The sequence below is a fragment of the Pleurodeles waltl genome, chromosome 1_2, assembly GCF_031143425.1.
Source record: "Pleurodeles waltl isolate 20211129_DDA chromosome 1_2, aPleWal1.hap1.20221129, whole genome shotgun sequence".
In the NCBI taxonomy this organism is placed as follows: domain Eukaryota; kingdom Metazoa; phylum Chordata; class Amphibia; order Caudata; family Salamandridae; genus Pleurodeles; species Pleurodeles waltl.
Genome location: NC_090437.1, coordinates 337,512,459 through 337,538,191, shown reverse-complemented (window position 1 = coordinate 337,538,191; position 25,733 = coordinate 337,512,459). Strand labels below are relative to the sequence as shown.

The following is a 25,733-nucleotide window of genomic DNA, read 5'->3' as shown; positions in this document are numbered from 1 at the left end:
GGTAAAGTCATATCCGGCGTAGCCACATTTGTTAAAGGGAAAAGAAGCCGGTCTCTGACGTGGAGTGGTAACCCCGGAGACGGGCGATGGAGGAGGTTGCTCCCCTTGAGGAGGAAAACACCTGCTGTAATCAGCCAGCACTGCTTGGAGGTCAGATAGTAAAGAGGTTGGAATGTACGCCCCTTCTTGATATTGTTGGTCTCCTCCATAGAACTGAGGGTCATAGGTTTCATCAAATTAGTCTTCGTCCTGATATTTGACGTTTAATTGAGATGGGCCATGGGCTGTCCCAAATGGTCCCTCGTCATCCGAGTCTTCATCTCCCTCTAACAAGTGCACTGGTATGAGAGAGGTCACCTTACTAGGTGAGGTGTGCTTTGGGGTAAGTCTTTCATGTGTTTTATGATGTTTTTCCCTCGTCGACGGAACAGACAGTCTTCGTCGACGGAGTCGGCGATGACGAACGCATGGAGATTTTGATCTATGACAGCCTTACTGAAGAGTCTATCGACGAGGTCGATGATAGTAAAGCCGATACAGTCATAACTGCCGTCAACTATGTTGAGGTGTAGATTTTCGTCGACGTTGAGGTCGCCGATGCCGCTCTCGTTGACGGCGGGGCACTCGAAGATATTGTCGTCAGAACTGTCGCCGACGGTGGAAGGGTATAAGTAGTCATTGGCGGTGAAAAAGCCCTCATCAACGATGAGTCCGTAGTCGACTGTACCTTTTTTGTAGACGTAGATGAAGGCCTTTTGAAAGGCACAGATGGAGGTACAGAGGATGACTTTTTATGCCTCTCAGAACTGCTGGCATGACCTCTCTCCCGTTTCCTGGAAGATTTTTGAGGTGAAGTAGATGGGCTGCGGCCATTGTAAGACCCTGAGGCAGTCTTTTTGTGGGCTTCTCGATTGTTGGGACGGAGATCTTGTGTCTGATCTCGCCCTTTTTGATGACTTTTTAGATATTGAAGAGTCATCACTATCAGAGTCAGAGACTGGATTCTCTCTGTATTTCAGTTTTTGCAGCCAAATCAATAATCTGCCTTCTATATCCTGAAGAGTCTTAGAGGAAAAGGTACGACAAACCTTACAGTCCTTGGCTGAGTAGTCTAGATAGAAGCAGTATATACAATCCTGATGAGGGTCTTCAGAATGTAGTCTCTTACCACAAGTTTTGCAATTTCTGAATAATCCCTTCTTCTCTTTGTCAGACTAGTTGGAGGTGTTATTCCAATCAGTTAGAAGACGTTTTTCACAGAGAAAAATGTTCAAGCTAATCCAAAAGGTGTGAATAAAGAGCAGAGCTCTGAGGAGACTCCCTAGCACGACGTGCGGTAGAAGGTTTGAGGTGCTGGATCTTCTCTCAGGAGTATTCTAGAGGGTGGTGTCGTCTGATTGGTGGATGCTCAAGTTTGATCCTTTTCCTAAAAATGACTGATAGACTGTTTAAATGAAGAGGCTTAGGGCCATTTTGTTAATATATTTCAACACTACTTGTGTAATTTGTACCGAGGGCTCCCATTTCGACGACGGGTAATGATTCAAGCATGTGAATCTATGAAAGTTCCAATACTGGAGTAATTCCACAATCTTGTGTGTGGTGGAATTAAGAATTCTGGGTCAGGGTGACTCCCCGAAGGAATGGTCATTTATGGGGGTGTAGTGACCCCAAGGGTAGGTATCCCATTACTACTACCTTTTGCCCCCCTTAACGCCCACTAAAGTGAATATTTAGGGGCTTCTCTGCATCACACCACGAAAGAACTGCGAGGCCTGGGCCCACTAAAAACCTACCCTGGACAGCACCACTGCAGCTGAGACGTCTGGCCTGAGCTGGAGAGGGCCAAAGTTGCCAATGTGGTTCCCAAGACCTCCAGAGAAGAAGCCCACCCCGAGCTTGCCCTCTGTGGACTTCCCAATGGCATCTGCTGCCTGATTCTGCAGATCCCCTTTCACCTCGATGGACTCCTGTGATGGAGACCTCATGGTTCACTGCACCTCTGCACCCGGATGCCCCAGAAAAGGGGAAGACGACCAGGCTTGTGAGATCCAAGCCCACCTGTTGGTTTGGCCAGACTGGACCCCCAGTCCACGCCTACAGCCTGTTTCTATGGGCCCCAGTCACTGCAAGTGCCCCTAGTAACGGTAAACCCGACGATCCAAAACACCTCTGCACCCAGACGCCCCGGACCAAGAAGAACAGGAACACCCCTGCAGCAACTTTGTGACCGAATCGATCACCATAGACTTACACAGGACACAACGCAGAACTGAACCCCGCCGCCCCTATACCGCCTAAGGTGACCTGTCAGTGTGGCAATGGACCATGCCCCACACTTACCCTACCCTGTGTCCAGGAGATTGGTCTCATAAGTCGCTGTACTATACCTGTATGCAGTGTTTGTTCTTCCTCCATAGGCTAACATTACAGCATCTGAAAAATGCAGTCAACGCCTGCAAATTAAAAATTCATAACCTGAAAAGTACTAACCTGATTCTGGTTATCTTAGTATCAAAGTCAGTATAAAAGTAGGTGTTATTTTTATAAACTGGAATTCTTTGAGTTAGAATCTCACTGTACAAGTGTGTGCCTTACATGCTTAGCACTACTCTCCGATATGCCTCTGCTTAACCACACTACCAATAAAAGAACATTTGGGATGTCACTTGTGCCTCGGCGATACCTCTCGGGTTTGCCTGGTCTCTTTGCATTGTCCACTTCATTTTGATTCACAATATAAAGAGCCTCCTTCCTACAACTACCCTATGTTTTTTCAGTGGCAGTAAACTTTGAACACGAAGTAGAGAAATGCGTCACCTGTCTCTTCTTGATTGTGCTGGGTTTAATTTTCAAAAAATATTTTATGGCCACGTGGCAGGTGGCTCACAAACCTCCCTCACCAGAATACTTGCCATCACATTGAGATTAATATTTGAATGATTTCATGTCCAGATAGTGAAGAAGGAAATACAACAGACACCCCTATCCAAGTCAACTGTCACATCTTTTCTATTGGTTAAAAAAAAAAAAGAAAACTGGTAGGCAAACAGCCGTCAAAAAAATCCTTAAGGGTTTAAAAAAAAAAACAGCAGAGCTACAGAAGCACTCCTCCTGGTTTTCACTCTGACCAAAGCAAAACCAAAATAAAATGAAATTAAAATGGCAAAACCAAAATAAAATAAAATGGACTGAGTGTTGAAGCTTTTCAAAACTCTCACCCCCAGTCACAGACCTGGGTTTAATCCATCATTATTCTGCTCACCACGTCTTCCAAGTTTAGACCCAGCCATATGCAAATCAGTCTTGACCCTTCTCCCCAAGGGAAGAGTCCAGCCCAAACTGCCAAGCTAGGTCTCCCTGGACAGCAAACAAGGATCCTGGGACCGGTTTCGAAGTATCACCCCTCTCAGCCAGGTTAGCTTGAATCCAGTGGCGCAGTGGGCCAGGGAGCCATGTCTGGGCATACCCTTGCCACTTAGGCCACACATAGCAAAACCAAAATAAAATGAGGGATGGAGTATTAAAACTTTTCAAACACTAACCCCCAGTCACAGATCCGGGTTTAATCCATTGTTACCCTACTGATCATGACAAAAAATAAGTCATTCATTTGATGTAGCTTCTTTAGAGCCGATCCCTGTGACAAGACAGGTACAGAAGAAACACCAGATCAGTTTTGCACATTTAGGCCTCAGAGAAGGTAATAGCGCGAGTCCTGCGAAATAATGAGCACAGGACCCATGCAGTCACATGTATTTACCAGCAGCTGAGAATAATTAAATTTTAAATTTTCCAGTCCCTTAAGTGATGGGTATGCCCAGCCGATTGTCTTGTACCAAACTTTGCCACAAGAACCAAGTTATTCCTTACTGATTGTTCTGTGGAGCCTGTTCTTGTGGACATAGGACCCCTTCTGACATTTATGGCTAATTTTACTTCTGGAGCAGGACCAATGATGATATGCATATGGCTGGTTTGTGTCAGAGGTTGCACAGTGAGTGTAAAAAAAAGAAAAAAAAAATTATATATATATATATATATAAAAAACAAAATTCTTTTAATACATAGTGGACTAGATTGCAGGCCCACCTAACTACAAGTACACTCATTAATTTAATGAATCCACCCATACATTTTTTCCTACCCAAATCAAATCTAAGCATGCAGGACAGAGTTTCAGCAAGATACGAATATGGCAAACCAAGAGCAAATCATTGGGGGAAGGGACCTACCTACCCGAATACAGGAAAAAGACTCTCCGGCCGTGAATCAAAATGAAAATACTTTTTATGTAAATATTCAAACGTACGCTTACCTGAAAATGATGGTGGATACTGGCAAAAGACACTACTTTTCAGGGCATCTTTTTCGGCTGGTTCAAATAATAAATGTGCAACAGAGGTTTCAAAGCCAAGCTCCTATGAGAAAAGAGACAACTGTTAGCAGGGGAAAAAAAATCTCCTTAAAATGACTATCCTCCGGTTAATTTGTATCCTAGTCAAATTTGATGAACCCTGTGATCCAATTACAAATCTGTTCAACAAATGAAGTATCCATGAATAGAGCTCCTTTGTAAGAAGGAACTTCAGTAAAACGTATTCCAAACTTTCCCCAAGCTAATCTCAGAAAGAAAGGGTTTTACATTACTTTGCTACAAGTTTTCATTTAAATTTGAAGAACTGCTAATAAATTGGAATAAAGTCAACATTATCGTGCTTCATATAATGGAGACTTTAATTTTACCTAGTGCTTGCAGATTTCTATACCCTAGTTACTGAAATACGGCAACATTTCTTTTTTGAAGAAAATGAAATGTAAAACAGTGTGTAAAGAAATGGCTCCCTGTTGCAGTTACCCCCCACTTTTTGCCTGATACTGACTTGACTGAGAAGTGTGCTGGGACCCTGCTAACCAGGCCCCAGCACCAGTGTTCTTTCACCTAAAATGTACCATTGTCTCCACAATTGGCACAACCCTGGCACCCAGGTAAGTCCCTTGTAACTGGTACCCCTGGTACCAAGGGCCCTGATGCCAGGGAAGGTCTCTAAGGGCTGCAGCATGTCTTATGCCACCCTAGGGACCCCTCACTCAGCACAGACACACTGCTTGCCAGCTTGTGTGTGCTGGTGCCTTACAGCCCTAAGGCAGGGTGCACTAAACCACAGGTGAGGGCATATGTGCATGAGCACTATATGCCCCTACAGTGTCTAAGCAAAACCTTAGACATTTTAAGTGCAGGGTAGCCATAAGAGTATATGGTCTGGGATTCTGTCAAAAACGAACTCCACAGCTCCATAATGGCTACACCGAATACTGGGAAGTTTGGTATCAAATTTCTCAGAATAATAAACCCACACTGATGCCAGTGTTGGATTTATTAAAAAATGCACACAGAGGGCATCTTAGAGATACCCCCTGTATTTTACCCAATTGTTCAGTGCAGGACTGACTGGTCTGTGCCAGCCTGCTGCTGAGAGACGAGTTTCTGACCACATGTGGTGAGGGCCTTTGTGCTCTCTGAGGACAGAAACAAAAGCCTGCTCTGGGTGGAGGTGCTTCACAGGAGAGATAATGAGAAAAACAAGGAGGAGTCACTGGCCAGTCAGGACAGCCCCTAAGGTGTCCTGAGCTGAGGTGACTGACTTTTAGAAATCCAGATGGAGGATTCCCCCAATAGGATTAGGGATGTGCCCCCATCCCTCAGGGAGGAGGCACAAAGAGGGTGTAGATACCCTCAGGGCTAGTAGCCATTGGCCTAAACACCCCCCTAAATTCAGTATTTAGGGGCTCCCCAGAACCTAGGAACTCAGATTCCTGCAACCTAAGAAGAAGAGGACTGCTAAGCTGAAAAACCCTGCAGAGAAGACGGAGACACCAACTGCTTTGGCCCCAGCTCTACCGGCCTGTCTTCCCCCTTCTAAAGACACTGCTCCAGCGACGCTTTCCCCAGGGACCAGCGACCTCTGAATCCTCAGAGGACTGCCCTGCACTAGAAGGACCAAGAACTCCCGAGGACAGCGGCCCTGTTCACCAAAGACTGCAACTTTGAAACAAAGCAGCAACTTTGAAACAACTTGCGTTTCCCGTCGGAGAACAATCACTTCAGGGAGGACTCCCCGGCGACTGCGAGACCTTGAGTAGCCAGACTTGCCCCCCCTGAGCCCCTACAGCGACGCCTGCAGAGGTAAACCTGAGGCTCCCCCTGACCGCGACTGCCTGCTCCTCAGATCCCGACGCCTGGTAAAGACTCTGCACCCACAGCCCCCAGGACCTGAAGGATCCGAACTTCAGTGCAGGAGTGACCCCCAGGAGGCCCTCTCCCTTGCCCAGGTGGTGGCTACCCTGAGGTGCCTCCACCCCCTTGCCTGCATCGCTGAAGAGACCCCTTGGTCTCCCATTGAAACCTATTGGAAACCCGACGTGTGTTTGCACACTGCACCCGGCTGCCCCCGTGCTGCTGAGGGTGTACTTTCTGTGCTGACTTGTGTCCCCCCCGTGCCCTACAAACCCCCCCTGGTCTGCCCTCCGAAGACGCGGGTACTTACCTGCTGGCAGACTGGAACCGGGGCACCCCCTTCTCCATTGAAGCCTATGCATTTTGGGCACCACTTTGACCTCTGCACCTGACCGGCCCTGAGCTGCTGGTGTGGTAACTTTGGGGTTGCTCTGAACCCCCAACGGTGGGCTACCTTGGACCCAAACTTGAACCCCATAGGTGGTTTACTTACCTGCAAAAACTAACTAACTCTTACTCCCCCCAGGAACTGTTGAAAATTGCACTGTGTCTAGTTTTAAAATAGCTATATGTGATTTATTTGAAAACTGTGTATGCTATTTTGATTATTCAAAGTTCCTAAAGTACCTACCTGCAATACCTTTCATTTGAAGTATTACATGTAAAATTTGAACCTGTGGTTCTTAAAATAAACTAAGAAAATATATTTTTCTATACAAAAACCTATTGGCCTGGAATTGTCTTTGAGTGTATGTTCCTCATTTATTGCTTGTGTATGTACAACAAATGCTTAACACTACTCCTTTGATAAGCCTACTGCTCGACCACACTACCACAAAATAGAGCATTAGTATTATCTCTTTTTGCCACTATCTTACCTCTAAGGGGAACCCTTGGACTCTTCCTTACTTTGAAATGGTGCATACAGAGCCAACTTCCTACACAGTGCCTACAAATGCCACTAAAACAAGGTACATCAAGACAATGTGCAACATCTAAAATTTCTTAAACATGTCACGTTTCATTATATTTATTGCATCTAGCCATTTGTGTACTTGTCTGTATAACGATATGACAAAGCAAAACAATTGCTGTCATTCAATCAAGTCAGAATCAAAGGTACCAGTGAAACTCCTCTAAGCGTTATCCGATTGTTCACGGATACAATTTTGGTGTAACAATCAACTCTGGTTGAACCAGCTACCATTTACAAATATTCAACAACTAATTCAGCACAACTTCCGAAGCATAAGCTGGCTGGCCTGTACACAGTTTTCATTAACCAACTAGTGCCACTGCAGGCCTGAAATGGCTTTAGTCATTAACCACTGTCTGACAGGACAATGTATTTCAGCCGTACTGGTCTTTTCATCTAGTGCAATCAGCAACAGTCTAAAGTAATAAAACGGTAAAACAGCTCTAAACCCGTAACTTTATTTTAAATGTACATTTTAGCTTTATATAGCACATTCACATCATTAAGACAGCTCAGTGAGTTAAGCAACGTATGCATATATGCGCGTAGCCTGCCATTACAGGTATAACCCTCAAAAAACTGCTCTCAGCCCTTTCATCTTTCAGAGAGTATGCTGAAACAGGTCGGTAAATAAATGTTATTTTCAGCACTAAAAAAATTGCAAAAGGCCAGTCGTCAGTGCAGATGTGGAAGTTTCAACAAAGTAGCTGTAGTGTTTTTGCAAAATAAAATAACTGGAGTAGGAATAACTATTGTCCCCATGGTTAAAAGTGCATAATTGCCATTAATGAGAATCTATGTCTAAGCCAGCCTTCGGAGCAGACCTTGGACGAAAACAGCTTTGTTCCAGACACCAGCTTTCAGTTTCCATTCCTACTCAAGGATAAAACTTTCTATTAGACCTGCTCATCTACTCACAATTCGAGACCTAGTTAGACTGCAGCAAGAGGTCTGCTGAGCGGCCCTTTTTAAGCCTGAGATTTTGGCAATAACAAGAGTAGAGAGAAGAGTTAGCTGAGCCCTATTTCAGATGCTGCTAGCACATGGTCACTCAGGTTTGGATAACCGTAAGTTGATTGGGTAGAAAGGAGAGCTTCAAATGAAATGACACATTCAGTCACATAGGAAACCCCAAGAAACAACCCGATTTTTTACGAAATACAAAGTAACTTAGGCAAACGTCTATAAACGTATTAAAAAACAATCAAGACAAGCTCTCCTCAAACTTCAAATTAAGATGCAAGACAAAACATGAAAATTCAGCAGTGTGTTATGGTATCCCTGCACTTAGAGTAAAAAATAATCGTATAAATTACCCTACAAAGAATCGGGACAACGTTAATGCTAGATTCCTTATAAAAGAGCAATGTATGAATTTCTGTTTTTGATTGACAATGACATTTTGGTTTTGTACTTACTAGGAGTGGCTTGGGAGGAAATGTATTTCCTGACAACATTTTACAGAAATGTTTTTCCTACAAAAACGCTTTTAAAGGACAGTTTTGCATCGTAAAAATGTGTTGAGATCCCTCGCATGGGTGGGACTTATTATCCTTTATGAAAATGATACACTACCATGTTGGAGACTCTGGTCCAATATTTTCAGACACAATGGCTATGGCAGAAACCATAATTACCATAACTTTAAATTAAGTGCTCTCCTCTGCACTTTAACATTTAGACTAAAATCAATTCATACTCATTCTACCCCCCCATGGTCGAGGACAAAATAGGGGCAAGAAACAGCCACAGATAACCCCTTATGTGGACTCTTATAGGGTTTCCGAAACATAAAGGGCACCATACAGCTTATTAATACACTAAAGGTAAACATATAACTGAATTTTGCAGCAAAGCTGGTATGCAAGTTTAAAAGAGCTAAGAGTTTGGCTGCTCTGCTTCCAAACATAACCTTAAATTGAACTGAAATCGGGGGCCAGCTATTAATGGAAAACAGACCACACAGTCCATACAGAACATAGTTCATTAAAGTGCATTTGTATCACTCACAAAAACTAACGAGGATAATCAAGAGCACAACATGCTATTTTCAAGACAACTAAATATATGTTACTTACCGAATGTTTAATGGCATTAAAAGGTGAATGTCCAAGTTCTTTCTTCCATTTGCTTTCCCACGCTTGCTGTTGGTCAAATATCGATTTGTTTACAGACACCAGATGGTCATGCCTGATTTTGTACCTGCAAGATGTCAAACACATTGGAAACAGATACAATGACAATAATGCATCATGGTGTTTAAAGTAGCCAAAAATCTGCAGAAAGAACATAATCGTTTTTCACCCATTTTGTTGTAGAAAATTACCATAAGGAGGAAGGCTGTTTTAAGCAAATATATAATGAAGACAGACTGGGCTGCCACAAAGGTGCTCAAAAAGAAAATTCTTTCGAATTCTGTGTTTTGCAAGTTTATAAATTTGTACTGGTTCAAGTCCCATTTCGAATTCTAACCTTTGCTTTGAGTAAGTTAAAATCACCCCCCTCGCCCTGACCCAAAAAAACAAGTTACTTACCTGTACATTGTGGTTCTCCGTGTATGTTTCCTGCATCTTTCATAGATTCATGTGCTTGAATCTTCATCATCGAGGTCCTGCCGTAATTATAATAAGTAGTAGAAAACAAAGCATTATACTGAAAAGCTCGAAGGAGTGACACTTATTTTAGAAAGAAGCCAACTTCAACCAATTAGTGAGCAGTTCTTGAATCATCTTTCCCCTACAGGGTCCTCACACCTCAGATGTCTAAGCACAAGTGATCAGGATAGATACATGAGGAATCCAATGTAGTGAGACCCTTACAGGGGATAGTCACATGTGACACCGAAAGATATCAATTCTGGAGAACCCATGTGCGACTAAGTAACTTATGCCTGAATGTGAATCTTAAGCATTAACATACCTGACAAAATATGAAGAAAATGCAGAGGTGGGAAACATACAAAGTACAAAATGCTAATTTTATATTTATGAAAGAAAAAAAGAATAAGGGTGCTCACCTCATAGGAATACGTTGTGAAGAACTGCTTGGCCCACAGCCAAATCCTGGCTGTTGGTAGCATCTAGAAAATATTGCCTAGTGAACATATGCCCATTTGTCCTTGTGTCTGCTCAGCATATATCTGGTAATGGCACTATAGCAAATAATGCAGTGGAGGTTTCCACACCTATTGGTAAACGAGACCTAAACTTAGTCCTCCGTGGTCTTTCTGAGGTGTCATGACAAAAGGCACAAGCCGCCAATACCCATCTAACTATACAAAGTTGTTTTAAAGGCTTGCCGTTTTCATGGAGGTGCAAAAGCAACTTTAATTTGGTCAGACTTACAAAGGGAATTAGTTATTTTAATATAACATTTGAGTCTTCTTTTAATGTCCAGAAACTGAAGTACCCTTATGGCTTCAATTCTATATACTCTAGAAATATGTTTTTAAGACAATGGGCTTGTTTAGGTGAAAATCTGCTGGAACCTTACGAAGGAAGTGAAGGTTACTTCTAAAAATAACATTCTTTAATTGCATGTATGATTGTTTAATTGTAAAAGCCTGTATTCCACTAATCGTCCTCACTGATGTCAATGGTAACAGAAGGGCCATTTTCCATTAAAGATACTCAACATCGCCCGCCTTGTGAATAAGCTAGAAAGGCCCTCACATTAAGTGAGCCAATACTGTATTTAGCTGCCATGGAATTGGCTGTTTTTTTTTTTTTTTTTTTTTTCTTTTTGTTTTTTTAACCAGAGGCTAAGCTCTTAACAGGTCTCGTAAAAATTCCCTCATCAGTCCGTCAGACCATGAGGACCTCTGGTTCCAGGAATTTCTAAATCTAGATAACTCTACAAGGTGAACTTTAACTTAGTTATGCAAGAAGACAGACTGAACTAAACTGAGTAAATATGATAACACTTGCGCTGAAGGGGAAGAAAGGAAGGCAAGAGTTGGAGGAGCAACAATTGCAGAATCATAGCCATTTCAGCCTATTTGCTCTAGCTGTAGAGGCAGCTCTTGCTTCAGCAAGGATGCCTCTGTACTTTTGTGGTATATTTAGCTGATGGACTATTCAGGACACTGGCAGACAATAATCTTAAGAGGTAGAGGGGCAAGGATAGGTTACACACATTTCACTCATACCCATTAATTCACATATGCACACCTATTCACAACACTCACTAACAAAATAAACATTCATGCATGCACACACCATACCGAAGAAGGAAGGGAAAAAAAACATTACACCAGCAGCTCTCACAGGGAAGCCTTGGTTGGACTGCTGCCTTCCCTCATTGGCTAACCTAAGGTCAGCCAATGAGGGAAGGCAGCAGTCCCAACTTGTCAGAGTGGGATGGGGTCAGTAAGACTGCTGACCCCACCCAACTCTGACAAGGTGTCACCGATTTGACACTCATTCCTGGGCGCTTCAGGGCTTAAAACTGAAGCGCCGAGGTCCGAAGCAAATCAGTGATGTTCCCCCTCGTCATGAGGAGGACCTCGAGGCACCTTTGCTAGGCTAAAGAAGTCACGCCCACCGGGCTGTGACTTCTTTAGCCCAGCAAATTTCAGCTTACTCAGCCAAGAGTTTGCACATTCAGCGCATGACAGCTCTTGTCTGCCTGACCTGAACCAGAAGAGAATCTGTCAGGCTGACTTTTGTTCAGCCTGACAAATACTCCTCACATCAGGAAAAAGGTAGGGGGGGTGTGGCCCCTCATCCCGTACGAACAGGGCACTCAGGAGACAGGAAGTTAAGGTGAGTGATTCTGGATTTGAGTGAGTTTCCCAGCCATTGTTCATAGAACGCATTCCTGGGACTGGTCAGAGTGGAATGTGTTGCTGTTTCGACATATGTTCTGTGACCCAAAACCACCTTGATCAAGCTGTGGATATTAGAATGACATGGCATGGTTTCCTCTTTATCTTTTTGGGTAGCTAAGGAACCAAAGGAAGAAGATGAAAGGCCTATACAAATATTCCCATCCATGCAATCTAAACGGTGATCCCCAATGATCTTTTTGTGGGTAAATCTGTTTCCATAAAATCTGCATTTCCAATTGAGAGGATTAAAAAATGGCTCTAGACATGCGCTCCCCCACTTGCAAAAACTTTGACAGCTGAATGTGGGACAACTCCCACTTGTGGCATTCCTTTGAAGATCTGCTCAGATCGTCTGCCTACTGGTTATTTGTACTATATACATGCTCTACTTTTAAGGATATTGTGAAATGTAAGATGTAATTCCAAATATCTGGTGCTTTCTTGGGTAGGAGGTATGATTTTGTTCCCCCTTGTTTAAGTAAAACATTGTGGTCATATTGTCTGTGTGAAACAGTACAGTAGATCCTTTTATTCTTGGGAAAAACGCATGGAGTCCAAAAATTACCACCCTTAATTCTAAGAATTGTATGGGTCCCGTTTTCCATGAATGACCATTTCTCACTCACTTCGAGGTCTTGCAGAAGAGCTCCCCATCCCTCCATGGAAGCATCTGATGTCATTACAAAGTGTGGTTATTTGTAGAAGAATGTTAAAGTCATGGAAACATTTCCTTTCTTCATTTACCATTGCATAGCTGTGTTAATTTCCAATGTTACTGTGATGACATAATCGAATGGTCCAGTTACCTGAAGTGGTCGACAACTGAAAATTAATAGAATGAAAGACATCATTCCCAGGAATGATTTGTATTGTCTGATTGAAATGTTTTGTTGGGTTTTTTTTTTGAAAGCACATAAGCCATTCTTACCATTTGGGAGTTCTCTCCTTTGTAGGAAAAGGCTTCTATTACTTTGCATCAAGTATTGCCTCTAGGAATGTAACTTGTGTGCTTGGAACAAGGCAGGATTCTTCTTTGTTGAAGATTTGGAGACAGGATTTTTGTTGAACAAACTGCTTCCTAGCATAGAGTTTCTTTTATCAGCCAGTCATCTAAATTGGGGAATTTCTGGTGTATGTTTCTTCTCAAGTATGTTGCTACCGAAGCAATACATGTAGTAAATATTCTTGAGGGACCTTTTAACCTAAAAGGAAAGACTGGGAATTGGCAGTCACAACCTGCCACCTCAAGATACTTCCTGTGTTTAGATAGATGGGGATATGGAAGTAGGCATCTAGAAAATCTAACAATACTATAAAATTCCCCTGGCTGCAGGAGTTGCAGTATTTCCTGCAGCATAATCATTCTCAGTTACTGCTTTTTGAGTAATTTATTGAGCTGTGGCAGATCCAAAATCTGCCTTCAACTTCTAGTTTTTTTTTCCCCGTATGAGAAAAAAAGCTGGAGTAGACACCTGTGCTTAAGTGTACAAGTGGAACTTGTTCTACTGCTTCCCTGTGCATAAGCGACTATTTCTTACTTTAACAGACAAAGGTGTAGGTGTGGCCTACTGTGAGCTGGATTTCAGGAGGTTTCTAAATAGACTCCATGGTGACTGTGTTGAATGATGTCTAACACCCATTTTCGTAAATGTTGAATAGTGTTGCTTACAATTGAGGAAGCGGACTATGAAGGGGCAACCAGTGTCCTAACACGGGTCACTGTCTTCTGGAAGACTCATGTTCCCTTTTCCATGCCAGTAGATTTTCATCTGGAAGCGTTTCTGCTGCAGGCGGCAAATGTCAGTATTGATGTGCCAGTGGCTGGCAATATCCCTGCAAAAATTGCCCATACGGCTGAGATCTGTTGGTTTGCTTACTGACAGTAACTGGGCCCAGCTATTGTATTTGGGACACAACACGTTACGGTAAAGCAGGACTCCTCTCCAGCTAGCAGACAAGAATGCAGAAAAATATCAACAATTGTTGTATGGTGCTATTGAGGTGGATTCTCACCTTCTGGAAAACGTTTGTAATAATTGTTAGGCATCTGGCAAAGATCTGATACCAGAGCCAGAGGAACATGAATCATTTGTTCTTAATGACGGTTCTTCAAAGGTGTAGTCATAAGGAAACTCCTTTTCGAGCTCCTCATATAATCTTGTTCTGTCCTGCTCTCTTTAAATTACATTTTATCAGGCAAGAAAGTTATTTTCTTCCTCTTCTGCAGACGTCTCTTGAAATTTTACATGCAGTTACAACATGCTACTTGTGGCCCCAAAAGGTCTAGTATCATCCATTTCTCCCATCTCCAAATAACAGACAGGTGGCAATGGTGAAACCTTACTTGGTGATGTTTGATATGGTTTCAGTGTGTGAGTAACACTCACCGAAGTGCCATCAACTGTGCCAGCTCTGATGGTGCAAGCGAGACGATGTTAGAAAAAAAAAAAAGAAAAGAAAAAGGTCTGGCACAGGTGCAAGCAATGTAGTCAAAGTCTGAAGCAACTGACGGAATGGCAGTCTTGAGGCTTGTGTGGTCATTAAAGTTGTCATCGATACTAAACAACAAGGATGGTATAGATATAGCGGTCGTGTCATCCTTGTAGACAACATCATAGCCATTGATGGTGTCACTGACAGTCTCATCAACTGTTGTCGCTGATGCACCAGTAGGTGCTTGAGGCAGAGATAGATAGATAGATAGATAGATAGATAGATAGATAGATAGATAGATAGATAGATAGATAGATAGATAGAGAAAATGTCACATACCCAGTGTACATCTGTTCGTGGCATGAGACGCTGCAGATTCACATACTGTGCATTATCTTGCCATCTAGTGTTGGGCTCGGAGTGTTACAAGTTGTTTTTCTTCAAAGAAGTCTTTTCGAGTCACAAGACCGAGGGACTCCTCCCTTTCGGCTCCATTGCGCATGGGTGTCGATTCCATCTTAGATTGTTTTCCCCGCAGAGGGTGAGGTAGGAGTTGTGTATATAGTAAAGGTGCCCATGCAATGGAGTAAGTATGTATGTACATAATGTGTATAAGAATAGTATATATTTACAAATTTACAAGGTTCATTCAACTTACAAAGGCTACAGGCTCCCGGGGAGGTGGGAGGGCGCATGTGAATCTGCAGCGTCTCATGCCACGAACAGATGTATACTGGGTAAGTGACATTTTCCGTTCGATGGCATATGTAGCTGCAGATACACATGCTGTGCATAGACTAGTAAGCAGTAATCTCCCCAAAAGCCGTGGCTTAGCCTATAGGAGTTGAAGTTGTCTGAAATAATGTTCTTAATACAGCCTGTCCTACTGTGGCTTGTTGTGTTGTTAACACATCTACACAGTAATGTTTTGTGAATGTATGAGGCGTAGACCATGGGGCTGCCTTACAGATTTCTGTCATAGGTATATTCCCTAGAAAAGCCATTGTTGCGCCTTTTTTCCTAGTGGAGTGCGCCTTTGGTGTAATAGGTAGATCTCTTTTGGCTTTGATATAGCAGGTTTGAATACATTTCACTATCCATCTGGCAATGCCTTGTTTGGATATTGGATTTCCTGCATGAGGTTTTTGGAAGGCTACAAACAATTGTTTTGTGAAAATGTTTTGTTCTATCAATGTAATACATTAGTGCTCTTTTAATGTCTAACATATGTAAGGTTCGTTCGGCTACTGAGTGTGTAGGAAGTTGGCTCTGTAGGCACTATTTCAAAGTAAGGAATAGTATGCACAGAGTCCAAGGGTTCCCCATTAGAGGCAAGATAGTGGCAAAAAGAGATAATACTAATGCTCTATTTTGTGGTAGGGTGGTCGAGCAGTAGGCTTATCAAAGGAGTAGTGATAAGCATTTGTTGTACATACAAACAGGCAATAAATGAGGAACACACACTCAGAGACAAATCAGGCCAATAGGTTTTGTTATAGAAAAATATATTTTCTTAGTTTATTTTGAGAACCACAGGTTCAAATTCTACATGTAATATCTCATTTGAAAGGTATTGCAGGTAAGTACTTTAGGAACTTTGAATAATCACAGTAGCATATATACTTTTTACATAAAACACAATAAGCTGTTTTAAAAGTGGACACAGTGCAATTTTCACAGTTCCTGGGGGAGGTAAAGTAATGTTAGTTTTTGCAGGTAAGTAAACCACCTACGGGGTTAAGATTGGGGTCCAAGGTAGCCCACCGTTGGGGGTTCAGAGCAACCCCAAAGTCACCACACCAGCAGCTCAGGGCCGGTCAGGTGCAGAGTTCAAGGTGGTGCCCAAAACGCATAGGCTTCAATGGAGAGAAGGGGTGCCCCGGTTCCAGTCTGCCAGCAGGTAAGTACCCACGTCTTCGGAGGGCAGACCAGGGGGGTTTTGTAGGGCACCGGGGGGGGGGGGGGGGGGACAAAAGTCCACACAATGTACACCCTCAGCAGCGCGGGGGCGGCCGGGTGCAGTGTGTAAACAAGCATCGGGTTCGCAACGTAAATCAATGGGAGACCAAGGGGTCTCTTCAGCGGTGCAGGCAGGCAAGGGGGGGGGGCTCCTCGAGGTAGCCACCACCTGGGCAAGGGAGAGGGCCTCCTGGGGGTCACTCCTGCACTGAAGTTCCGATCCTTCAGGTGCTGGGGGCTGCGGGTGCAGGGTCTTTTCCAGCCGTCGGGATTTTAGAGTCAGGCAGTCGCGGTCAGGGGGAGCCTCGGGATTCCCTCTGCAGGCGTCGCTGTGGGGGCTCAGGGGGGACAACTTTGGTTACTCACAGTCTCAGAGTCGCCAGAGGGTCCTCCCTGAGGTGTTGTTTCTCCACCAGTAGAGTCGGGGTCGCCGGGTGCAGTGTTGCAAGTCTCACGCTTCTTGCGGGGATTGAGGGTCTTTAAATCTGCTCCTCTGTAACAAAGTTGCAGTCTTTTTGGAGCAGGTCCGCTGTCCTCTGGAGTTTCTTGTTCCTCTTGAAGCAGGGCAGTCCTCTGAGGATTCAGAGGTCGCTGGTCCTTGAGAGAGCGTCGCTGGAGCAGGTTTCTTTAGAAGGCAGGAGACAGGCCGGTAGGACTGGGGCCAAAGCAGTTGGTGTCTTCTTTCTTCTTCTGCAGGGGTTTTTCAGCTCAGCAGTCTTCTTCTTCGGTAAGTTGCAGGAATCTAAATTCTTAGGTTCAGGGAAGCCCTTAAATACTAAATTTAAGGGCATGTTTAGGTCTGGGGGGTTAGTAGCCAATGGCTACTCGCCCAGAGGGTGGGTACACCCTCTTTGTGCCTCCTCCCAAGGGGAGGGGGTCACATTCCTATCCCTATTGGGGGAATCCTCCATCTGCAAGATGGAGGATTTCTAAAAGTTAGAGTCACTTCAGCTCAGGACACCTTAGGGGCTGTCCTGACTGGCCAGTGACTCCTCCTTGTTATTCTCATTATCTCCTCCGGCCTTGCCGCCAAAAGTGGGGCCGTGGCCGGAGGGGGCGGGCAACTCCACTAGCTGGAGTGCCCTGCGGTGCTGGAACAAAGGGGGTAAGCCTTTGAGGCTCACCGCCAGGTGTTTCAGCTCCTGCCTGGGGGAGGTGATAGCATCTCCACCCAGTGCAGGCTTTGTTACAGGCCACAGAGTGACAAAGGCACTCTCCCCATGTGGCCAGCAACATGTCTCGAGTGTGGCAGGCTGCTAGAACCAGTCAGCCTACACGGGTAGTTGGATTAGGTTTCAGGGGGCACCTCTAAGGTGCCCTCTGGGGTGTATTTTACAATAAAATGTACACTGGCATCAGTGTGCATTTATTGTGCTGAGAAGTTTGATACCAAACTTCCCAGTTTTCAGTGTAGCCATTATGGTGCTGTGGAGTCCGTGTTTGACAGACTCCCAGTCCATATACTCTTAGGGCTACCCTGCACTTACAATGTCTAAGGTTTGGCTTAGACACTGTAGGGGCACAGTGCTCATGCACTGGTGCCCTCACCTATGGTATAGTGCACCCTGCCTTAGGGCTGTAAGGCCTACTAGAGGGGTGACTTATCTATACTGCATAGGCAGTGTGAGGTTGGCATGGCACCCTGAGGGGAGTGCCGTGTCGACTTACTCTTTTTGTTCTTACCAGCACACACAAGCTGGTAAGCAGTGTGTCTGTGCTGAGTGAGGGGTCCCCAAGGTGGCATAAGATATGCTGCAGCCCTTAGAGACCTTCCCTGGCATCAGGGCCCTTGGTACCAGGGGTACTAGTTACAAGGGACTTACCTGGATGCCAGGGTGTGCCATTTGTGGAATCAAAAGTACAGGTTAGGGAAAGAACACTGGTGCTGGGGCCTGGTTAGCAGGCCTCAGCACACTTTCAATTCAAAACATAGCATCAGCAAAGGCAAAAAAAGTCAGGGGGTAACCATGCCAAGGAGGCATTTCCTTACAGTCTGGTTGTGGAAAAAAGACTGGGAGTTCCACTGTTTGATTTAGGTGGAATGGTGATATCACTTTTGGTAAGAATTTGGTATTTGTTCGGAGAACCACTTTATGTTTATGTATTTATATAAAGGGTTCTTGTATAGTAAATGCTTGTATTTCACTTACTCTTCTAAGAGATGTTATAGCTATCAGGAAGGCTACTTTCCAAGTTAAGTATTGCATTTCACAAGAGTGCATGGGTTCAAATGGTGGTCCCATGAGCCGTGTTAACACAATATTGAGGTGGGAGAGGGGTAAAAGCGTAAGCAAATATCCCTGACCAACTCATCCATAACGCATTGCCCTTGGACAGAGGGTGTGGATACCTGGACGCGAAGTCTTGGCATTTTGAATTTTCTTTTGTTGCAAATAGGTCTATTTCTGGTGTTCCCCAGCGTAGAAAGTAAGTTTGTAGGATCTGGGGATGAATTTCCCATTCGTGTGTTTGTTGGTGAGCTCGACTGAGATTGTCGGCTAACTGGTTTTGAATACCTGGGATGTATTGTGCTATTAGGCAAATGTGAATGTGAATTGCCCAATGCCAATTTTTTTGTGCTAAGAGATACAGTTGTGAAGAGTGTGTCCCTCCCTGTTTGTTGGGGTAATACATTGTCGTCATGTTGTCTGTTTTGACAAGAATGTGTTTGTGGGCTATCAGGGGTTGAAATGCTTTCAATGCTAGAAACACTGCCAACAGTTCTAAGTGATTTATGTGCAGTTGTTTTTGTTGAATGTTCCATTGTCCCTGTATACTGTGCTGGTTGAGGTGTGCTCCCCACCCTATCAGGAAGCACCAGTCGTGTTCGGAGGCACTGGGTCTTGGAATGGCCGCCCTTGGTTTAAATGTATAGGGTTCCACCATTGAAGCGAGAGGTGTGTTTTGCGGTCTATCAACACTAGATCTTGGAGTTGACCCTGTGCTTGTGTCCATTGTGTTGCTAGGCATTGTGAGTAAGGGCCGCATGTGTAGTCTTGCGTTTGGGACAATGGCTATGCATGAAGACATCATGCCTAGAAGTTTCATCACAAACCTCACTTGATAGTGTTGATTTGGCTGTACATTTAGTATTGTATTGCGGAACGCTTGTACCCTTTGTGGACTTGGAGTGGCAATCGCCTTTTGTGTATTGAGTGTTGCTCCCAAGTATTGTTGTATTTGGGATGGTTGTAGATGTGATTTTTGGTAATTTATAGAGAACCCTAGTTTGTGTAGAGTTTCTATCCCGTATTGAGTGTTGTTTTGACATGTTGTGTGCTCTTGGGGGCACATCTGATGGCAATTGTAGGAATTCTATGCAATAACCATGTTGGATAATGGCTAGGACCCATGCGTCCGTAGTTATGTTTTCCCAGTTGTGGTAGTATGTGGTAAGTCTCCCCCCCCACTGGTGTTGAGTGGTGGGGGTTTGTGACATTGAAGTCACTGTTTGGTTTGAGGGGTTTTTGGGCTCTGGAATTTCCCCCTTGCCTTTGAGAATTGTCCACCCCTGTATGTTCCTCGAAAACCTCCTCTTTGGTACTGGCCCTGATATGTGGGTCTGACTTGTGAGGTGGAAGGCTCTGTGGTTTGGGAACGACCCCCCCCCCTCTAAATTGCGGCTTCTCAAAGTGCCTCTGTTCTGTGGGGAGTAGAGCGCACCCATGGCTTTCGCTGTGTCCGTGTCCTTTTTTTAGCTTTTCGATTGCCGTATCCACCTCCGGCCCAAACAATTGTTCTTGGCTGAACGGCATATTTAGCACAGCCTGCAGGATTTCTGGTTTAAAACCTGAGCTCCGTAACCATGCATGCCTACGAATGGTTACCGCAGTGTTCACTGTCGTGCTGCTGTGTCTGCAGAGTCCATCGCAGGCCTTATTTGGTTGTTTGAAATTGTTTGTCCTTCCTCAGCAACCCGTTGGGCATGTTTTTGGTGTTCCTTGGGCAAGTGCTGAATTATATGTTGCATCTCGTCCCAGTGTGCCCTGTCGTAGCGAGCCAGTAGAGCCTGAGAATTGGCAATCCGCCATTGATTGGCTGCCTGTGCTGTCACCTGTTTGCCTGCTGCATCGAATTTCCTTGTCGGGCGGTGGTGCGTCTCCTGACTATTGGGAGTTTGCCCTCTTTCTGGCTGCTCCCACGACCACCGAATCTGGTGTTAGTTGCTGTGTTGGGGGAGGTTTATATTTCTTCTCCACCCTAGGCGTGATGCTCTGCCTTTCACTGGGTCCTGGAACACTTGTTTGGCGTGTTTTAGCACGCCTGGGAGCATTTGCAAACAGTGGTAAGAGCTGTGAGTGGTTGCCAGGGTGTTAAATAAGAAGTCTTCTACTATGGGCTCCACATGCATTGCTACATTATGGAAAGTAGCTGCCCTTGATACCACCTGTATATATGCAGTACTGTCCTCTGGTAGTGACGGCCTTGCTGGGTAGCAATCAAGACTATTGTCTGAGACCGGTGTATCATATAAGTCCCATGCATCCAGGTCGTCTTGTGTCATCCCTGTGTGTATTGGCGACTGCATTGGGGGTGTTGCTACCGGGGACAGGTGTGGCGAATGCAATGGTGAAGGCTGTGGCGAAACCCTTGGTGGTGTCTCGTCTCTTGCCACCTTTGCCTTTGGCTGCATTTCCGACTCCTGGAATGCTAGCTTTCGTTTCATTCTTATTGGAGGAAGAGTTTGAATTTTCCCCATGTCTTTCTGTATGTGCAGCCTCCTTTAAGTGTAGTCTGGCTCTCCCATGCCTAGTTCCTGCTCAAATCTGTGCCCTTCCATTTGGCTGGAATGGCCGTGCTCTTCTGTATAGGAGCCTGCTTTCGGCTCCAAGGCTGCATGTTTCAACACCAAAGGTTTCGGTACGCTCTTTTTGGGCTCCGAGGAAACCTTTTTTTATTTTGGGGGTGTCGAACTCTCGGTGCTGAGATGGTTCGGAGACGGTATCTCGACCGGAGTCGGATGTCTTTGGCTGCTGGGAGGCCTTTTTCGGTGCCGATGTTTGGTCACTGTGTTTTCAGGTTAAGCCATGGCCTGTTGGCGGTGGCATCCCCTTGGCCTTTATACTCTACTCTTCGAGTGAGTCTTGGCCGGGGCTGATTTACTCACAGTTTGTTGCTGTGCCTTTGGCTGCTCACTTTCTGAGTCGTCCGAGTCTGAATCTTGAATGGAGAATCTCTCTCCTCTTCGTCGATCTGTTCGGCCGGTGTCGACGCCATCTGGAGTCTTCTGGCTCGTCGATTGCGTAGGGACTTCTTGGATCGAAAAGCCCTACAGGCCTCGCAAGTATCCTCCATGTGTTCCGGTGATAGACACTGATTACAGGCCAAGTGCTGGTCTGTATAAGGATACTTTGCGTGGCAATTCGGGCAGAAGCGGAAGGGGGTCCGGTCCATGAGGTTCGACGATGGACGCGGTCGGGCCGAACAGGCCCCGCTAAAGAGAGGAAGCCCCGAAGGGCCGCCGGAGCGCTTTCTCTCGGTATCGATGAACTAACACTAGACCGGTGCCAAGCGCAAACAATACCATCAAATTTTCCGATAAACAGCTAACTTTCCCGATTCCAAATACGGAGCGAAGAGGAACACGTCCGAACCCGATGGCGGAAAGAAAACAATCTAAGATGGAGTCGACGCCCATGCGCAATGGAGCCAAAAGGGAGGAGTCCCTCGGTCTTGTGACGCGAAAAGACTTCTTCGAAGAAAAACAACTTGTAACACTCAGAGCCCAACACTAGACGGCAGGATAATGCACAGCATGTGTATCTGCAGCTACACATGCCATAGAATATATATATATATATATATATATATATATATATATATATATATGGAAAATGTCACTTACCCAGTGTACATCTGTTCGTGGCATTAGTCGCTGCAGATTCACATGCTGTGCACATCCCGCCATCTGGTGTTGGGCTCGGAGTGTTACAAGTTGTTTTTCTTCGAAGAAGTCTTTTCGAGTCACGAGACCGAGGGACTCCTCCCATTTCGACTCCATTGCGCATGGGCGTCGACTCCATCTTAGATTGTTTTCCCCGCAGAGGGTGAGGTAGGAGTTGTGTATGCTAGTAATAGTGCCCATGCAATGGAGTGAATACGTATGTACATAATGAAGTTTAAAGTAATATATTTACAAATTTACAAATGTTCAAGATCAACTTCTAAACGGCTACAGGCTCCCGGGGAGGCGGGTGGGCGCATGTGAATCTGCAGCGACTAATGCCACGAACAGATGTACACTGGGTAAGTGACATTTTCCGTTCGATGGCATGTGTAGCTGCAGATACACATGCTGTGCATAGACTAGTAAGCAGTTATCTCCCCAAAAGCGGTGGTTCAGCCTGTAGGAGTTGAAGTTGTTTGAAATAATGTTCGTAGTACAGCTTGACCTACTGTGGCCTGTTGTGCAGTTAACACATCTACACAGTAGTGTTTGGTAAATGTATGAGGCGTAGACCATGTTTGCTGCCTTACATATTTCGTTCATTGGAATATTTCCTAGAAAGTCCATGGTAGCACCTTTCTTTCTGGTTGAGTGTGCCTTTGGTGTAATAGGCAGCTCTCTCTTTGCTTTAAGATACCAGGTTTGAATACACTTAACTATCCATCTAGCAATGCCTTGTTTAGAAATTGGATTCCCTGTATGAGGTTTTTGGAATGCAATAAATAGTTGTTTTGTTTTTCGAATTAGTTTTGTTCTGTAAATGTAGTACATTAGCGCTCTTTTGAGGTCTAATGTATGCAGTGCTCTTTCAGCTACAGAATCTGGCTGTGGGAAGAACACTGGTAATTCTACCGTTTGATTCAAGTGGAACGGTGAGATCACTTTTGGTAAAAATTTTGGATTTGTCCGTAGAACTACTTTATGCCTGTGTATTTGAATAAATGGTTCTTGTATGGTAAATGCTTGAATTTCACTCACTCTTCTTAGAGATGTGATGGCAATCAAAAATGCAACTTTCCACGTTAAGTATTGCATTTCACAAGAGTGCATGGGCTCCAAAGGTGGACCCATGAGTCGTGTTAAGACAATGTTGAGGTTCCATGAAGGAACTGGTGGTGTTCTTGGTGGTATAATTCTCTTTAGGCCTTCCATAAATGCTTTTCTGACTGGTATCCTAAATAATGAAGTTGAGTGCGGAATTTGCAGGTAAGCTGAAATTGCGGTAAGATGTATCTTTATTGAAGAGAAAGCTAGCTTTGACTTCTGCAATTGTAGTAAGTATCCTACTATATCTTTGGCAGATGCGTGTAAGGGTTGAATTTGATTATTATGGCAGTAATAAACAAATCTTTTCCACTTATTTGCATAGCAGTGTCTAGTGGTAGGTTTCCTAGCTTGTCTTATGACCTCCATACATTCTTGTGTGAGGTCTAAGTGTCCGAATTCTAGGATTTCAGGAGCCAAATTGCTAGATTCAGCGATGCTGGATTTGGATGTCTGATCTGTTGTTTGTGTTGTGTTAACAGATCTGGTCTGTTTGGTAGTTTGACATGAGGTACTACTGACAGGTCTAGTAGTGTCGTATACCAAGGTTGTCTTGCCCATGTCGGTGCTATTAGTATGAGTTTGAGTTTGTTTTGACTCAATTTGTTTACTAGATATGGAAGGAGTGGGAGAGGGGGAAAAGCGTAAGCAAATATCCCTGACCAGCTCATCCATAACGCATTGCCCTGAGACTGATCTTGTGGGTACCTGGATGCGAAGTTTTGGCATTTTGAGTTTTCCTTTGTTGCAAATAGATCTATTTGTGGTGTTCCCCAAATTTGGAAGTAATTGTTTAGTATTTGGGGGTGAATCTCCCATTCGTGGATCTGTTGGTGATCCCGAGAGAGATTGTCTGCTAACTGGTTCTGAATTCCTGGAATAAATTGTGCTATTAGGCGAATGTGGTTGTGAATCGCCCAATGCCATATTTTCTGTGTTAGGAGACACAACTGTGTCGAGTGTGTCCCTCCCTGTTTGTTTAGGTAATACATTGTTGTCATGTTGTCTGTTTTGACAAGAATGTGTTTGTGGCTTATTATGGGTTGAAATGCTTTGAGCGCTAGAAATACCGCTAACAGTTCCAAGTGATTTATGTGAAACTGTCTTTGCTGTATGTCCCATTGTCCTTGGATGCTGTGTTGATTGAGGTGTGCTCCCCACCCTATCATGGAAGCATCTGTTGTTATTACGTATTGTGGAACTGGGTCTTGGAAAGGCCGCCCTTGGTTTAAATTTATACTGTTCCACCATTGAAGCGAGATGTATGTTTGGCGGTCTATCAACACCAGATCTAGAAGCTGACCCTGTGCTTGTGACCATTGTGATGCTAGGCACTGTTGTAAGGGCCGCATGTGCAACCTTGCGTTTGGGACAATGGCTATGCATGAAGACATCATGCCTAGTAGTTTCATCACTAGTTTGACTTGTATCTTTTGTTTTGGACACATGGTCTGTATCACATTGTGAAATGTGTGAATTCTTTGTGGACTTGGAGTGGCAATCCCATTTGCTGTGTTGATTGTCGCTCCTAAGTATTGCTGTGTTTGACACGGCAGAAGGTGTGACTTTGTGTAGTTGATTGAGAAACCTAGTTTGTGGAGGATTTGTATGACAGATCTTGTGTGTTGTGAACACCGTCTTAGCGTGTTGGTTTTGATTAACCAATCGTCTAGGTACGGGAACACATGTATTTGCTGCCTTCTTATATGTGCAGCTACTACTGCCAGGCATTTTGTAAAAACTCTTGGTGCAGTTGTTATTCCGAATGGCAACACTTTGAATTGGTAATGTATCCCTTGGAATACAAACCTTAGGTACTTTCTGTGTGAAGGATGTATTGGTATATGGAAATATGCATCCTTTAGGTCTAGTGTTGTCATGTAGTCTTGTTGTTTGAGCAGTGGGATTACGTCTTGTAATGTAACCATTTGAAAGTGATCTGATTTGATGTAGGTATTTAATGTTCTGCGATCTAGTATAGGTCTCAGAGTCTTGTCTTTTTTGGGTATGAGAAAGTACAGGTAGTAAACTCCTGTGTGTTGTTTTGGTACTAATTCTATTGCTTCTTTCTGTAGCAATGCCTGAACTTCTAGTCCTAGAAGATCTATATGTTGTTTTGACATATTGTGTGTTTTCAGTGGGACGTTTGGAGGGAATTTGAGAAATTCTATGCAATAAGCATGCTGGATAATTGCTAAGACCCAAGTGTCTGTTGTTATTTCCTCCCAATGTTTGTAAAAATTGGTTAGTCTCCCCCCCACAGGTGTTGTGTTGGGGATTTGTGACCTTGAAGTCACTGCTTGTTTGG

General features: G+C 44.3%; 1 protein-coding gene across 1 annotated transcript in view; it reads right to left on the bottom strand.

Moving 5' to 3' along the window:
• Positions 1-25,733, bottom strand: part of HAUS6 (HAUS augmin like complex subunit 6) — a 356,865-nt gene that overhangs the window by 236,880 nt on the left and 94,252 nt on the right. The window contains exons 10-11 of the mRNA XM_069239436.1: positions 9,293-9,416; positions 4,319-4,421 (exon numbers count right to left, since the gene is read on the bottom strand). Of these exons, the coding sequence (XP_069095537.1) occupies positions 4,319-4,421; positions 9,293-9,416 (227 nt within the window). The remainder of the gene's footprint in view (positions 1-4,318; positions 4,422-9,292; positions 9,417-25,733) is intronic.